The sequence below is a fragment of the Nilaparvata lugens genome, chromosome X, assembly GCF_014356525.2.
Source record: "Nilaparvata lugens isolate BPH chromosome X, ASM1435652v1, whole genome shotgun sequence".
NCBI lineage: Eukaryota > Metazoa > Arthropoda > Insecta > Hemiptera > Delphacidae > Nilaparvata > Nilaparvata lugens.
Genome location: NC_052518.1, coordinates 44,433,406 through 44,452,478, shown reverse-complemented (window position 1 = coordinate 44,452,478; position 19,073 = coordinate 44,433,406). Strand labels below are relative to the sequence as shown.

At 34.5% G+C, this 19,073-nt stretch overlaps 1 protein-coding gene across 1 annotated transcript; it reads right to left on the bottom strand.

Annotated features, from left to right (window-relative positions):
* Positions 1-498: 498 nt before the first annotated feature.
* LOC120354359 lies at positions 499-2,657 on the bottom strand. Its single transcript, XM_039441401.1, has 3 exons — positions 2,264-2,657; positions 1,500-1,652; positions 499-678 (listed from the first exon to the last, which is right to left on the bottom strand). The coding sequence occupies exons 1-3, from the start codon at positions 2,398-2,400 to the stop codon at positions 543-545; spliced, it is 426 nt and encodes a 141-aa protein (XP_039297335.1). The 5' UTR covers positions 2,401-2,657; the 3' UTR covers positions 499-542.
* Between the last annotated feature and the right edge of the window lie 16,416 nt (positions 2,658-19,073).

Sequence of the window (19,073 nt, the reverse complement as noted above, 5' to 3'; positions counted from 1 at the left end):
CAAGTATTTTCTATCTGTCCTAGCTCTGCAGTAATGCGAATCAACAGTGGGGAAGCTATTTATATGTTCACTTACAAAATCAACATCACCGGTTGGTTTTCGCCTGCTTTCACGACTTCTACCTCTCTGATCTGGCTCTGGAGTGTTAGTTGTTTTATTTTTTGATGCGTGCACTGTATAAATTGGTTTCTGTGAGATGTCAAGAGTTCCTAGGTAGAAAGATTTGCATACTTGAATTTTTTCCCCTTTCACATTGAAAAAATACTTGAAAGAGTACAATCTTCTAGAATTAGCATCATTTGATCGTTTAGGACGAGCTGTGAGATATCGTTCAGATGTGTTGATTATGAAATGCCGTTTCTCATTAATTCCAATAGAATAGTATGATTTATGAAGCTTGGTTTGTTCATCATCTGATATTTTTCTGCTGCATTTGAATTTACACGAAGTATTACAGTTTTTCAGAGTCTTAACTTTTTTTGCATGAACCTCCTTGCCCCTACGACTCTCATACATCTTACCAGCTTGACACTGTTCTTTCCTTACATTACTTTTCCAGTAAGATGGTTTTGCCACAATCTTTCTAAATTTCTTCTTAGGAGTGACTGGTGCAGTAATAATATTCGATGCAATGTCAAGATGAGGTGTCTCCACAGATTTTCGGTGCAGATGTCATGTCTGAAATGAGAAAAAGTTCATTTGAAATGTACATTATCTATTTGGAAGAAGAACAACAAAAATTTATGAATCATGATGCATGATTTAACATCATCTCATTATTCATTTTTAATACATTGCCAACATAACTTTAAAGTCAAGCTTGAGAAAATTAAACAAGAGGCATCTCAGATTAGACTTTTCCCGGAAGATTACTACTGGAAGCATTGATACAGAGTGATCATAAAGTCTCTTTGCAGTAATTGCATGATGGCATTGTTTTATTATCAGTATGCCATGATGGCAATGTTTCACTCATAGGGACTTTTTGTTCACGCTGTAAAACAGCATGCAATAAAAAAATGTTCCTAGTACCATATAACATCTAGGTACCAAATTATTATGTTACAGTATCATACTAGTATGGTACTAGGTACTAGATTACATTTATCTTGTTGTGAAATGTATGCATATTTTTTAGTTCTACAATTTAACTAACAAATTGGACACTGCATTGGAATCTTTTAATCCATTCCAACATAGCATACTTTCCATAGCCTATCACATTTTATTTCATTAATCTAAAGCTGTGCGAACACATCAAAATTTTCGATCAAATTTCTTCTAAGAAATCAGAAAGGAATTTCAAGGAATTGGAAGCTCTTCTATTTGGCAGAATTAGATGGAAAATTTGAACATGTACATGCAGCTCAATAAAATGTAGCTGCAAGCTGTTGCAATAGGTAGGCATCTAAATGAAAAATAAAACTTGAAAAATTAAAGTATGAGCTTATTCCATGTTTGATAAGTTAGATGAAAATCATATTCTTGCAATATCTTACCGATTATCAGTTCCAGTGTTTCGGTCAACCTCTCCATTTTGGTTGATGTCCATGTCCATGTTTTTATTGACCTCATCAGTAATAGTAGAAGACACGCTTTCATAGATGAGTTTCCTTTTTGCTGGAGCTATTTTCCTTACAAGTCTTTCTCTCCTGAAAAAAAAAAACAAATTTTATTTCAGTCAAATAAATATTAATAATAATACTTCTGCATGCTATAAAATTGATACTGAAAAACAAAATGAAGAAATTGAAAGCTGAATAAAAATAATAAAATTTCAATTCAGAGACAGCATTCCCTAGGTGAAATTAAAAAAAAAGTGGGCCTATTGAGAAAATTACAGTTTATTAAGAGCTGAAATTTGAGTTCAATTTGTCTTGCCTGATATCCTACAATCATAAAAAATAAACATTATTGGTAATGCAACCATGTCAGCCGGTCTGGTACTGGGAGGGTACCTACTCAACAAAACGTAATGACAAGAGTTTTAGGTTAGGCTTAAGTATAGGTCAAGTTGAAAATTGTTGGTCTCATCGATAAGACCATAAATTCACTATTTTAAAGTTGAAAAGTGTTATTAGAGATAAAGACTATGTGTATTCAACTTGTCTGAGCTCATAAAATGAACACAAAATATTACAAGTCTAAATATCAGCTGAATCAGGCATTGAGTTTTCAATTTAACCTAACTCCTAGCGTAGCTTTTTTAGTGAAATCAGAGCACATTAATACACAAAAATAAGAAAATGGGTCATCATCTTACCTTGACAAATTGGTTTCATCATTCAAATCGGAATATTCAGAACTTTCTGAATCAGGATCTGACGATGTAGGTGGTATAAAATCATCTTCAGAATCATCAAAAATATCCACTGACTTATCACTTTCAGAATCACTCATGATTATTTTATCACAAATCTAACACAGTGTATAAATATTAGTAGCATTAGCTTGAACTAAAATAATTGTTAATAATGAGATATTATCAAGCATAAAGCATAGAAAAACATCGACACGAGTTGAAACAACATAAACACAGACTGCAATCTATCTGTAATGCAAAACTAACCTACAAACCACTGCGAGCTGAAACTGAAATGGCGGGAAACTACAAAATGATAGTTTGACAAGGTTCCATCTGCCATTGGAACTTTGTCAGTAACATCTGATCTCAATGACATGCAGTTGGAACTTGGTAATTCTTAAGCTGCGTACACATATATGCGCCTCCAACCCGCACCGAGCACGCTCCGCACCGAGCACGCTCCGCCCTCGTACCGCCCTCGTTCCTCCATCGTACCGCAGTCGCTCCGCCTCCGCTCTGCAGTCGCACCCATCATGAACGTTAAGGAAGATGTTAGCTCTTCTCGCGTTCCCCGGTCGAACCACTGTTGCTCCCCGGTCGATCATCAATCGCTCTGCTGGAGTGACGTTCGGCTGCGCACCTTTGGTGCGTACAGACTTTCGCTCTGCTCCACAACCGAACGTCACTCCAGCAGAGCGATTGATGATCGACCGGGGAGCAACAGTGGGTCGACCGGGGGACGCGAGAAGAGCTAACATCTTCCTTAACGTTCATGATGAGTGCGACTGCAGAGCGGAGGCGGAGCGACTGCGATACGATTGAGGAACGAGGGCGGTACGAGGGAGGAACGAGGGCGGTACGAGGGCAGAGCGTGCTCGGTGCGGGTTGGAGGCGCGTATATGTGTACGCAGCTTTATATCTCTGTTATGGATTGGCAGAACTGGTTCTTGACTAGATGTAATGGTAGATAATGATGCCTGGAAGACAGTAGGCAAAAAAAAAAAAAAATGAATTTTGATGATTTTGTTAGTTAGAAATGTATTTGCATAATCTAATTTATCTTACTCTCACCATATTAATTCTTGGATTGAAGATTTAAAGACAGTTCCTGATTTAAAGATACATATACTCTTGGGCTGGGGTTAGACCGAACGAGCATTGATTGAACTAGAGCACGAATGAACTGAAGCATTAAACACATAGAAACAGCCGGACATTTGAGAAGCATGGTAAATAATTATGCCCCCAAAAGTGTAGAAATTCAATGTTAGATCTCATGATTTTAGAGATTATAAACTGGCTTTATCCAGATGTTTATCAATCTTTGTTCGAAACAAGCATTCGCTTGTTTGGTCTAGCCTCAGAATTACAGCAACTTTTCCATGCAAAATATGTTATTTGATCTCCAATACTCACTTGCGCACATAAACACAGCAATAGTTAGGAGAACGTACGTCAAAAGGAATGAGATTAGCACTGGCAATATATCTGAAAATTTTGCAAAACTGTTGTAACTATCATAACAAGTGATTTTTTTGACAAGAAAGTAAAAACAATAATTAAGCAATATGATTATGATGTGTTAGTTGATGATGGAATAGTTTGTGAAACTAAGATCACATAATGTCTGATGAGAAGCTGATTTGGAACCAATATCACAAACTAATTTCTCAACATAACTCGAATATCATTTTTTTAATGCGTAAGATGTTTTCAATTTTATGTTGTTTTTGTTTAGATATTGCTATATACATCTAGTCCACATGGAAAAATACAATCTGAGAAATGGAAATTAGGCAATTTGTTGGAATAATAATATATAATGCTCGCTACTATATCGGACAAATAATGTTTCACTGGTGTGGCAACCAATACTAATGTAAAAAGAGCCTGAAGAATATTAATGTAACTGATATCACATTGGCAACATCTATTTATAATGATGATGCTAATATTATCAAATCAAATCAATTTATTTGCCATTGAATATTATAATATATAAGTTCAGATAGTGAGTTGATTAATAGGTAGGATATTAGCATTTGCTATCATACCGTATAATAAATTATATTGAACCCATTTATCTGTCGTCACGATTCTTGAAAGAATCTGTTGATACTTACAAAACTCATCTGCTGAGAAATGCTCCCGCCAAAAATCTCCTGGAGGTCCATTTGTCATCATCAGTTTGTAGCGCATACTGAGACCCTGATGGTAACGGGTTTTCAATTTAGTTATCCGATAAGCTTTACAACATGCATGCAAAAACTATAACAGCAAACAATTGAATCTTAATGGAACAGAATTCATTTAACAATCACACAATACACGTCTATCATTTTATTGGAAAATCGTAAATTATGAAAACTGCTCCATTCCTCCACTATCCAGACACCTTTGGCATTTTTTATTTCTAGATATAAATAAATGAAGAATTTGAAAAGAAATAGAAAGAGAAAACCCACGGATGAAATTTGCCAATAAGTTGAACAAAGCTGAAAATTTTATTCTTGCTCTTAATATAGATAACCTAGAATTCTAGAAAGTAGAAACTCACTATTAAGTAATAATATAATAATTATAATAATATTATTATATCAGTAGAATATGGGCTTGGTATAGTCACAAACTGAGACAACTATGTAAGTGAAGTACAAGAGAAAGGTAGCTCTATGCTTTATAATAGTAGGGAGAGAAAACCAATAAATTGGCCTCAATTTAACACAAAATTAGGCCTATAGGAGCAAAGTATATAAAAGCCCTTTTGTAATTGAGTATGGATTTATGGTGGATATTTTTGTGACCAATGATTGTAGAACCGAATTGGAGTTATTCAACCCATATTTGACAGTTGGATTCCATAATATTATTTCGATCTCAAGTCAGATTATTTACTTATCACAGCTTATCACAGCTGTGATAAGAGAGTCGAAATGTTGTGAATGATAGCACAGAATACAGCATTGTTGTATTCTGTGATGATAGTAATTCCAATACAGACAGGTGTGATAAATTAAGGAATCGTCATTTGCTTTCAAGTAAAAAAAAAATATACTTAGACTTAAACTCACTCTAATCTATCAGGATTAGCTGAATTAGAAGAAATTGATGTTATTTATAAGGAATGCTGACAGTTTGATGTGCACCTACATAACGGTTATGCATACAATCTCCGATTTCAATTGAAAACTACAATCTATTTTCTTCATCAAACCTATCAATTTTTGGGAATAATGAATTGTTAGAAGAATGACCTTACTAATATTAATATTATCTTTATAATAACAAGAGACAATAACAACTATTTTACGTTCTTAATGCAACATCTCTATCCTCGTCCCCATGTTAAATTGTGACCTAAATGACGAATTAATTTAGGAAAAATTCCGCCAGGGGCGCTTCCGACGTTTTTGAAATCCCCTCCACCTACGTGTTCATAGCGAATAGCTTGCTACCTCTGCGCAAAGCACTGTCCAGCTGACAGCATTATAGTACTCTTATTCATTTTTCGTTTACATCTTATAAAATGTACAATATTGATATTAATTTTATTCCATCCTTTCAAATACTGAACATAATTTTGAAAATGGATTTAGTAATGGGAGCGCTGCGTCCTAATGGACGAGCCGCCACTGAATGTGTATTGAAAATAAATATTTTATTGACTGTAAATATTTTAGAGCAAAGTTAGAACATATATTCTGCATATTTGATAAACGTTAAAATGAATTTTTATAAATTGTATTATGATTTTATGAATAAAAAGCTATTTGATTTGATTTAGATGCAACTAAATCAGATATTTCCTTTTTACAATACATTATTTTAGTCATGAAAACTTTTCATGAAAAAGATCACTCCTCACTAGAATAGCACTTTTTAGCCAATCAATTATTCATGCTTCTTCCCATTTCTAATAATTATTCAATTAGGAATTGTAGCAGGTTTTTTTGGGCAAATGCCGTTTAATCTTTCTGCATTGATTTTATGCTCAATGAATGAATAAATAAATTGCTTACTTTTGTTGAATTACAATTACTGATAGCAATAAACCACCACCTCTCTCTGGCACTGCGAAACCTTCTCGAGTTTTGGCAAGTAATTGTAAATTTCTTTTTACCGGAATCTTTTGAGTTGGGCACATGAAAACAGCCAGCAGAGCCATCAGAACTAGTCAGTAATATCATCTGGTTTTGTCTTCTACTAAGAACTGACTCTTTTTGTTCGCAAGTCTGAAATTGAAATTTTTTGTCAAACAATTGTTCAAAAACGGTATAAAATGAATCATACAAGCCGTAAGAACAGTATATCAACATAGCAAATCAAAATTCCAAATTGAGTTTCTTTATTTATGTAGATTACATATCCTATTTTATAAAACAACAAAGTGTACAATATGTGTTCACTAAACATAAATAATACGGTATTGTTTTGTATCAATTGACAGCTCATCTAATTTTTAAAACATATTTTAAAGGTCAGATATTTTCTCTCTATGTATCTTTCAGTCAGGAAAAAACCAATTTAATAAGTTTTATTCTTTAATTGAATTCCTGAATCAAATGTCACCAGCTAGCAAGGATTTATCCTCTTGCTGGTGATGCCAAGTTACATTTGTAAATATAATCTACATACCATTTTAGTATTTTTTCCTTTTACTGTAGTTATATCACTTCATATTATTAATTAGTATTCTTGAACTTATTATTATGGATATTATTAATATCCTTGATATACTTCACATTATTGATTTCATATTATTAAATATCCTCCAAGCCAGCATTTGTTATGATATTATCAATACATGTAGCAGTCTGAGTTGTAACTCTAGTTGGCACAGTTGAAACAAAGTTTAAATTATTAGAATTTGTTAATTTTGTGAATTCAATTTTTTTTATGATTCCTTCAACAATTCAATGTTAAAATCACCACAAAGAAAGACTTTCCTGTATCTAATAGTGCCCGTATTGATATGATGAAGAAGCCTCTCATAGGCGTTGAAGAAAACACTGGATATCACTGTTTGGAGTTCTGTAAATTACAACAATCAGGAAAAGCAGGTCCATACCTCCATATTTTAAATTAAATTCTATAGACGCGCATTCAAATATGCTATTTATTATATGCTATTTAATATCATCTCGGATTCTGAATTCAATATCCTTTTTTAAAAAGTATATAAACTCCTCCTCTATTTTTATTCTTTCTACAGTAATGTGAAGCTAGCTGATACTTGGAGAGTGTATTGAGAATGGAAATATTATTAGCGGTTAACCAGTGTTCAGTCAATGTAATTACCAATGGATCTACCGGACAAACAAGCTCAACATCATCAAGTTTTTTTGTGACACCCTGTATATTCAAATTGATAACAAATAAAAATTTATTATTTCTTCTATTCATACCCTGTTTATCCGAAAGGACTCGTTCATCTCTAACTCTAAAAAATCTGTTGGAAGTTTCCACCCTGGAGTTTCCCTACTGCCTTCTACAGTCGATCCACTCAATTCAAAACTAGTGCTTGAGGCCAAATCAGAGGCCGGTGAGGCGGTGATCAATTGAAAACATCACAAGAAACAGAACCACAAATAGCACCAGGCTTATCCTTCATGTACGACTCAACAATGTCCAATATTTTCCTGGAAAAGTATTTTTTCCCCAATTATTACATGAAGTTACCTTCTTGTAAAGCTATACAGTCTTATAATTGCGAGCTTGTTATCGGAGGCCATTTTTTCTATTGCACTATTCAACTTCCTAACAAAAACATGAATAGGTGACCCCTTAGCAAGATCGTATCTGTGTGGAAGCGTACATAAAATTAAGTTTGTATGGGCTAAGCTGCTTATCGCATTATTAAGCTGAGCAAAGAGATGTGTTATTGTTTGTTCGTTGCAATCTGAATTGATGTTATTGGTTCCAGCCAGAAAAACAACAAAATCATTCACTGAATAGTGAGCAACCTCCTGACTCGAGAGCAAGCAACCCAATATACATACTCCATAGGTGCACCAGGATACACATTGCTCATCACGCTTGAAATCGTGCCACTATCGCCAATCAATGAAGAGACATGACGCCCATGGCTGATAGAAAAAATGCTAAGCCTAATTGAATCTCTCTCCGCGAACAAAGAAGCCCCCCCCCCCTCTCGCCGGTAACCGGCTCCGGACACCGGTAACTGACTCTCATTGCAGTCATCAACACTTCCCATCAACTTATCACCCCTCAGTAGTATAAAAAGTGCCAGAATCGCCCTTCACCACAAGGTCATCCACGTCATCCAAACCTAGCCTCAAGGTCATCCATGTCATCCAAACCTAACCTCAAGGTCATCCACGTCATCCAAACCTAACCTCAAGGTCATCCACGTCATCCAAACCTAAAAAAAAAAAATTAAAAAAAAAACATAAAATCAGGAATAAATGGGAAAAAAGGGAAAAAAATCCCTCAGGATCTCGAACTGGGGCTATAAAAGGAGTTGTTCTGCAAGGAGTGGGACATTGTATCTTGTGCAGTCATGCCACCAGTACGTGTGTGTGATTTTTGTGTATTGGTTTTGGATTACTTTCATCTTTATCAACATCAAGAGTAAGTACCAGTGCATTTTATAGTTATATATATATTTATATTATATTCCTGATTTGACAATGAAATTTAAAAGAGTTGAATTTTGAAGTAGTTTGAGACTGTCAATTAAATTCAAAAATGACTAGTTTAATTATGAATTAGGTTCCAATACATAGAGTAAATGACATAGTCAAAAATGAATAGTGTAATTATGAATTAGGTTCCAATACATACAAGTTGAGAGTTTAATTATGAATTATGTTCTTTGAGTTGGTGGTTGTAATTCAACCTAACCTAAAAAATGTATAACAAGTCTTTGCCCTAGAATTAGGCTGTACCCACAATATGTCTGACATTGATAGTGATGAAGGTGTGTATATAGTTTTCAGACATGAGCGGTAATGGTTCTAATGATCAGGAGCACCCATCCCACCTCAGGAAGTAGATCCTAGACCCCATTCACATTCTCCCACCCCCCCATAAGTAGATGCAAAGTGCCGAAACCACCGCCTTTTTTTATGACTCAAAGTTTGTCATTTCTTGTTGTAGTTTTCACTCATCTCACAGCACTATGTAGCAACGTTTATAGATAAGCTTACAGTGAGACAACCTTGGACGTTATCATTACGCACCAATTCTGCTCTTGGCTGATGATTAACATGTTTCAAAATTCACTTCAGAGACCTTACAAGGATGAATGCGGTTCCGGTCTAATTCAATACTCGAGCATTGTCACGTTTTTGCAATTTTACTTCACATAGCTTACAAGGACGAATGCGGTTCCAATCTAATTCAATACTCAATCATTGGCACGTTTTTGCAATTTTACTTCACAGAGTTCACAAGGACGAATGCATCTCTGTTCTAATTCATCTCAAATTCGAGCATTAACACGTTTCGTGCATAATCTTGTTTCACCTTGGAAAAAATGCATGTGAACACTCTCTCACGTTGAAATAGAATGTAGCTAGCTATTTCTCCCAAGCAATTTGCATAGTGAAAATCGGTTAAAGATTGATATGATTCTAACTTTAGGGTTTTAGAACATCACCGTAGATTGAGAGACCCATTTTATCAGTAATTAAATCACCTACTTGATCTTCTGTCAATTTATGTTGTTTTACCTCAATCCAATTCATATGAAAGCTAACTTTAGCATAATTCTGTACTATTTGGTGTGCTATTCGATGTATAAATAAAGTGAGATAATCGGTGAATGCAGCTGAACATTGTAATCTCATCACTTCATCATTCTCTGTATTTTTAATTGAAGTTGCTATTTCCTCACGAATTGATTTGAGTGTAGCTTGTAATTCATCATTCTTAATAAATGCTTGCATTTCACTACTCAGATCATTTTTCAATACATAAGTTTCGCTAAACGTAGTTAGCAATGTATTCAAATCGTTTTTTGAAACAAATTGTTCAATCCCCTCCATAAGATTTGTCTTTATCGTATTAGTCATTGCGGATAATCGATCTTCAAACTCTTGTTTTGTTATAACAATGTTATTCAATGCCTGCACAGTTTTATCCAAATATTCCTTATCAACCGATAATGAATGAGTTTCATTTACTCTAGTAAAAAGTTCTGTGCTAAGCTGTTTCAATCTGGTATTTAGATAATTTCTATCTAATACTTGCAAATCTTTAATCTTGTCTGAGATAACTTTCAATTTCTCATCCAAATGGTTCTTGTCAACTTTATTATCGTTGATCGTATTCAAATGCGATCTGAATATCTCTGTTGTTGATTTGAGATCATGAAGAGAATTCTCCAAATTGATAGATTTCTCTTTAAGTCCCCTATCGATATTGTCAGATAACTGTTGTAATGTACTGAAGATGTGTTCCTTTTCGATCTTGTTCAATCCAATATTCTTAACTATATTAGATAATTGTGAATCTAAATACGAATGCAGAGATTCACTAACACCCTGTTGATTAATTGCCTGTATTATTCTCTCACTAAAACTGGTAAGATCTGGTTCATTCCATACAATGTCTTTCTTCGCAGCAACTCTCTTGCTTTTACCTCCGAATCTGTGCACGCTCATTCTGCAACTTAACAATAATTTTACTTTCATGCAATTCCTCTATAATTGATGCAATCTCAACATCATGACCCGAGTGTCCAGCAAGTTTTGATGATTTTAATAAATGAAGTCTCTGAACCAATTCGTCATAGTTGTCATAATATTGGTAAATTCTATTGCTAGAAGTATTTTTTGCAAATTTTAATAACCCTGAACCTCTCTTACTTGTTTTTTTAACAGGAAACAGCATTTGAATTAAGCGAGACTTTACACCCTGTTACGTTTCACATATCCTCGTCTATCCAAATGAACTTTTGTTATTGATAAAATCTTCTTGTATTTATTTAGATCTTTTTCATCAGAGAGATATGAATTTGGTCTTTGGGCAAATAACAGTTCTAATAGTCCATGTGTAATTCGGAATTTTTCGTTATCAATATGAAAGAAGTAGTTATCAAAGCTAACAACCATCTCACCCATAAAATATAATTTTCGGTCAGAATCATAGGAAATTCCATAAGGAATCGAGTTATCCAATTTTTCACTATGAAATGTATACAAATATTGTGCAAGCACTTGATTCTTTATCTTCTTTATTTTGCTGCTTGTATCACTCTCAAGCCTAGTTGAATTAAATATACTTGATTCGTTCATGCTTAGATCTTTTTCAGCTGCTGATGGTGATGCAACTTCTATTGCTTCACTAATATCATCATCATGTTTCTCTCCCAGTTCCATACTTTCTTCGTCTTCTTCTTCTTTTTCTTGTTCCTCCTTTTTTGGTATAAAACTCTGATCAGAGTGGTGAGAAGATTTAGTTTTCCCCATTTCAACTAGAGGTGTGATAATCGGTTTAAAAAGTTTTTCTCTGTAATCGTCAGATTGCTTTTCAAAATGTACAATGCTTCTATGTTTATCCCTAATAACTTTCCTCAATTTCTTAATCTTATCGATTAGAGCAACACTAGCGTTTTGTCTTCTACGAGACATCCTCATTCTTTCACTGCTACTCACTCTCTACTGAATGTCAATAAAGTTATCCAGACCCTGCCTATATTTTCCACTATTAGCTACACATTCGGTCATAATAGTAAGAAAACTATGCTTCTTAGAATTCCACACATTTGAACACAATTTACTGAAATCTCTGAAGCAAATATCTTCACCCACATAGTCTCTATGTATTAATTTGAGTGATAATTGATCAATTTTGAATATAACAATCATATTTGCATTATCTCTGGTGAAATGTTTTTGTGTTGCACCATAACTTTGAATTAAATATGCTGTATCAATATTACAATGTCTACCCATAGTAAAATAATCTCTTATTTGAGGTGTGTGACTAAGTTGTAAATCATTGAATATAACTAGAGAAAATTGTGGTATTTTATTCGGGTGGGGAATTCTCTCGGGAATATCATTGACATGAAATTCAATACCTTTCATTTTTGAAAAGACTTTTCTCAAAAACAAGTACTTATCTTGATATTGACTTTTAGTATTTAAATAAATATGTTTAAATCTCAATCCATTTTTGGAAAAAATCAAGTTGAACAATAAATTCGTTTTACCGCATGCAGATGGGCCTACGATGAGAATTCTAGCGTTATGTGGTATCAATGTACCATTCTTACACCATACAGGCTTTTCCTCTTGTGCAATTAACTTATCGAAATTTACAATGACGAGTTTGTTCATGTTGAGAAAGTGAGATATACAAACAGAACTGTTTCATGTGTCTGGTTCACTCGCTAATGAAGCGTTTCTAGGTGACACACATACATGTACTCACCCATTCAACATCTAGTCACCTTGTGCCACATGCTACTAGCACTTCTCTATGACAAAAATGAGAAATGAAAGAGCGAACATTCAATTCAAGTTGTTTTTATTTAAAAAACACACACACAATGTAAAGAATATTACAATGATTATCCACAACAGATGTGGATAGATAATTATAATGTACATTATTTACATCATATGATCTTACTCTAATTATTTACAACAAATGTGGATAGATAATTATAATGTACATTATTTACATCATATATGATCTTACTCTAATTATTTACAACAAATGTGATTCGATAAAATTATACCATGTGATCTTACTCTAATTATTATTTACAATCTTACTCTAATAAGTTCTCTCGATTTATGAATGATGGTTGTGGAAATCCAATCCATTTCACAAGCAACTTATCCTTATCTCGTCTCAATATTTTTTCTATCAAATAAACATTTCTTTCAGATTCATTCAAAAGTGTTTTTTTAATTTCTTCTTGATAAAACCTACCCTGTATTATCTCACCACTAAGATCTTCTAATGAGTAAGTGATAGGTCTTGTGGGATGTATGCTCACAATTCGGAAATATTCGGTGACCAATTCATTAGATATTTTTTATCAAATATCTGTTTCTTTTTAGAAATTCTCACAATATCACCTAGCTTATATTTTGGTTTCAACACTTTTAATTTGAATCGTCTATTAAATGCAGAGTTTAGTGATTCTAAAACACGTTTACGATGTTTTTTAGTTACATCTTTAGGTCGCATTCCAATGCTACTGTGTACTGTATTGTTATAATCATCTACAATATTTTGTAAGTTATTAACCCAGTTTTTACTCCCACGTTCAGTTAAAGATCGATATATTTTTGATTTTATTGTACGATTAAATCTCTCAGCGATACTAGCTTTCTTATCAGTAAAAACAGAATAATGCTTGATATTATACTTATCTAACAAATCTTTCACATGCTTATTAAAATACTCCTTCCCTCCATCTGTCTGGAAAAAACGCATATGTTTATTCTTACAAATAATGGGTTCGAGTGCATTATAAACACTTTGTGCAGTCTTATTCTTTAAAGGTATACAATAAGCGTACTTAGTAAAACAATTAATAACAACTAAAATATAACGATATCCTTTATTGAATTTAGATAAGCTACCCATCTCAATCAGATCTGATTGATATAAATCGTTCTCATTCTTCAACTCATATCTACGTGTGGGGTAATTTACACGTGCAGCAGAGTGAAGCTCTGCTGCTAATTTTGCTCTAATATTACTCATTCTTCTTTGTGTGAAGACACGCTTGAAACAGAATTCGATGTGTTGGTCACTACCTCGTTACACACACACTGATCTGTGCCATCAGTTTGCTATTTTGTAGTGACCGAATGGTAATGTATCGATTCCGTTCTCTGCAATAAAGCGCTTGTCATCGAACGGGCTTAAACAAACCTTTGCGCATTCAATTTGATGCATGTTATGATTGAAGGATCTCAACATATTACATTTTTCTATATGTTGGCATCGTTCAATCAAACATTTCTTATACAAGTCAAAACTAAGTTTTCTATTTTTCACATGTGTCTTCACACCTTTTGCTACACACTTATTTACAGTTTCCTCCTTCTCATTATTTACAAGATATGAATACAATTTCGCCCGTAATCCCAGAAAAGATTTTAAAGGAATTGAAGCTGCCTCATCCTTAAATTTCCCTACAACTTTATTCCTCTCATTGGAGAAGCATTCGTGCTCAGCTGGGTAATTTGAAGTGTCAAACAATTCTAGATTTTCTCTTATCAGTTGGTAGACGTCGGGTGTCTCCAACGATAAGAGGAAGCTATCTGTATCAGTCATACAAAGCTGGATGCGTTGCCATGGTATGATTTTTTGCAATTTACAATAGAAAAAATCATACATGTGTAGTTTACTCAAATCCAGGATGCAGAAACCTGAATAGATTGGCTTATTCATTTTTAGTTCCAACTTTCGCGAGAAAACTGCAATCACATCCGAACTTATTATCTGCCAGTGTTTACATAGGGGATTTGAAATGTACTTATCTAGACGCTTGGCGTCTGTGATAATTTGAACATTACATAGATGCCGATTTCCCTGTATCGATTTTCCAAAGCATAAGTTACTCATCTGTTTAAAAAAAGATACTTCAAATTTATTTTTCGCGGCTTGCCTATTACAGATATTGAACTCAATGTAGTTCTTCAACCAAGGCGATTGGGAAAAGCTAATGACGCGATGTACTTTTGTTAATTGCAATCCGAGTTGAAGGTACAGTTTCAAATTCATGTAATGAACAATGTACCTCTCTCGATCAAAAAGTGTGTTCATGAGTTTTTTAGTCAGAGTTTGACCGTTCTCATTGGTTTGGTACTCGGAGAACAATTCGCTAGGAGGAATTTGATGAAGTGGAGCGAGAGGGAAATTGGCATGCATATCATGTAACTCCTGTGGGTACTTGAGATCACATTCAATTACATAACCAGTTTCTGATTCACTCTCCAAATTTGTAAAGTCAAGAGCATGGATTTCTTCCTCTGAGAGGAACTTGAAATTTCCATAAGGTAAGAATTGATTCATAGAGTGGGCATACAAAGAATTACAATCTATATAAAGCAAATAGTTACTTGGTTTTGTGGGATCGTATGTGTCAGGGATGTGTTTGTTATTGGCTTCGCAATAACGCTTGCCAATAAACGAAACACCACCGCGCATTCCTGATTCAAACAATAGATGTATATCGGGATCGCTAATCAATTGGAGTTCAACCCGGGTGAACTTTAACATACAATTCCAAGTGTAATGAGCAAGCGAAAGAAAATGAGTCACATCGAGGCCATATGACCTAAAAAGCGTTGACCTCATTTCTTCGAAAACCTCAACTAATAGCATGACGTCTAGGCACAGATAGAAATCATGATACTCGCCGAGAGATTTCAACTTGAATGTTGAGAACACTCTTTGTGCATGCTCATATTCTTTGGGGGAGAGGGGTGTATCGTTAAGATCATTATAAAAACATTCTATCGGAGGGAGAGAAGTCTCAGCGAATTTTTCAGGGCAAGATATGTACGAATAGGGATATACTCCTTTTTTCAACAAGAGTTGCCTATGTTTGAGATCGGGGTCATTAAATACTGAAAACAGACGTTTGAACTTCGATTCCATATCTGTACTATCTACCAAGTTGCGCACTAATACTTCTAAAGATTCATTCATAAATTTATATGAATCTAAAAACTTGATTTTTCCCACTGTCAATGTCAAAAATCTTTCTGATGTATTGGCGATACAGGAAATTTCTTTTTTACATTTTCCGAGAGCTTTTAGAATAAAATGACTGTCAAATCCGCTAAAATTATGGAAGTAACAGCTAATCGTATCGTCAGTTCGAGTATTTAAATTACACGACACATGAGCAGCACACAAAAACTTTCCATTTTCATGTGCATGATGGCGTACCTTTGTGTCTGTTCCGGTAAAAACTTCATCGCAAAGCCCGCACTTATCAGCATTTTGAAATTCGCGTTGCTGACGTTCACTTAAATGCTCCATCGGAATTTCACATTTTATATCTGCACTCAATAAATCGCCCAGTTCGATTATTTCCTTGAGAAATTTCTCCATGATCTTTTCATTGATATTACTCGATCTATAGAGTACTGGGCCGTACGCGATATCTCCATTCACATCAATTACAACAAAACAATACCCGCACGGAATATGACGCGCCGTTTTCTTGGTGTAACTTCTGGTGATAGGTACATCCTCAGATTCATTACCATCCATATTCACAACAAATGTTTCCAAATCCGCGTAGATTGTATACTTTTTCTTCAAAGTCGAACCGAGTTTTTTAAATTTGATTGTCTCACCTCGTTTTGGGTATGAAGTTCTCTGAGACTGGAACTTTGAACAAAGCTCTAGATGTCTCATCAAATTTGCTTTCTCATCCCGGTTCACTGTTTTGTTTGATGTAAATCTGTGAAAACAGAAATTACAAACATCTACTTGATGAGCATTTTCGAAAGGTGAGAAAGAAGACGCGACAATCCGTTTTTCCCGTTCGCGGTGTTAATTAAACAAAAATGAGTTTTTCCTGCATCGCCTTTCAACATTAAAAGATTAATTTGGTATTTACGCGTACGGAATATGCTTGTTCGATAGGGGAAAAACTTTTTGTTGTCATACGCGATAACATGAATTGCGATGTCTGTATTGAGAATTTCAAATTTCTTTATGTCGCGATCGGTGGTTGGGAAATTAACTCCGCGAGTGTTCAGCCTGTGAGCAAATTTGCTCAAATATTTCACCGTTAATGTCTGCCTATTTGGTTTCTGGTGAGAATAGGCTAGAACACTCCACAGAAAACACTTTTTATCAGAAAGATTTTTGACATTGATAACACATTTCTTATTCTTGATGAACTGGGGTGTTTGAATATAACTGCTTGTGTATATTGGATTATATCTAATCACATTTACATCAAGCGAGTCGATCTTCTTCAACACCCACCCACTCCCAAATCAAACAAAGTTATTGAATGAACTTAAAATTTTCCTAACTGCTAACATAAATTGTTCATTCAATTCATCATAACTCTCCAAGACGTTCAAGCCTATGGCCGAGTAGCTATGAAGATTCACAATGGATGAAACAGCTTCGGATTCCTCTGATTCTAAAACTACCATCTTATACAATAATACATTTAATACTAAAAACCATTTCACATTTCCTTCGAAACGTGCAGCGTGTTCTCTTATTATCTCGAAAACACGAGCTTTTGAGTTTTGAAGTACATTTTCAATGTCAGGTGCTACGTTTTCGAAGGAAATGCGATGGCGAATTGCTCGCGAACTCACGCCTCCAACCCTGTGTTCTCTGCTATGCTCCATCTCTGCTACTAGCGGGTTACTGAAAACAAACAAAGAATATATTACTATGGCACAGAATTAGATATAAAAACAAGTAAACATTAATCTAAAAATCAGTTGTGATTTAACAAGCTGCAAGTACAGTGCAAAAAATGCTATCTCAGGATCAGATTTTCATGCACGAACGATTGAGGTTATTAACATTTGATAATCGTTGGAAATTAAAATCGAGTCTGTTGTCACCTCAAAATATGGCTAAACAGGGTTTTAAATTTGTGCGAGCACCTGACGTTGTTCAATGTGTGTTTTGTTCAGTATATTTAGAAAATTGGTTGTCAACAGACGATCCTAGTAAGGAACATGAGCGATGTAGTCCAAATTGTGGATGGCGCAAAGAAGATAATATTTCATGTGAAGAGGAGAATTTCGATAATAATATTCTACGACAATATGAAGAACGAGTTTTAACTTTCCATCGTCCAGAACCATTCAAGCTCTCGGTATTTATTAATAGAGCAGACTATTTTGCAATAAATGGATACTTTTTACATGAGAAATCATATCTGCAATGTGTATATTGCAAATATATTATTGAAAATCCTTATGAAAAAGTGATACATGTTCCGTTTTGTATATATAAAAAGATGAGCTATAATGGAAAAGAAAAGACAAATGATGAAAAAGAAGATGCTGTGGGAAAACAAGCTGGATATTGTACAATATGCACTCTGTTGTAGAAGTAATTCCCAATCAGAATCAAGATATTAGTGATTCCTAAGTGCATTGTAGTAGTAGTATCAGGAAAGAAGTAAGTTCTGAAAAATCATGATTAGAAAAATAAAGAATTGTATCATACTTACATGCAATGAATGATGTGCTGTACTGTCTCTCTCTGCTTACACTCCAACTCTCAGACTAGTTCTTCATACGTCTTTCCTCCTCAAAGACTGGAGTGATTATGCAGTGGTGCACTCTCGAACTCTGTGAAATCAACGAATATAATGAAAATCACAATAATATTGAGAAGAAATTTAGCAAGTCAACATGTGATGTTAATTATGAAAATTAATGAGGAGATTACATTGCTCTCACATTCGAAATATTGTTATTCGAGATATTATATCTGGAAGTGAGAAATTTTATATTAGTGCATTGTGAGAATTTGATATTTTTTCTCTGAATGCACCTTGCTGTACGTGTAAGAATGCATTTGTATGTCAAGGATGTGACAAGCGGGAAAATGCACTATCTCTCACTCATCCTAAAACAGAGAGAGAGAAACGAATGAGTATATAAGCAGCGGTTATTGGATTTGCCAGCTTCATTCGAGCACTAGTCACGTTCCTGTTACACATATCCTTGTCATCATCATGGACTCGTCATCCACGCGTCAGGACTACATCCTTCCAGATACACCTCCTCAACAAGACACTTCCTTCCCATCTTACTGGGCAGCGCAAGCTGCG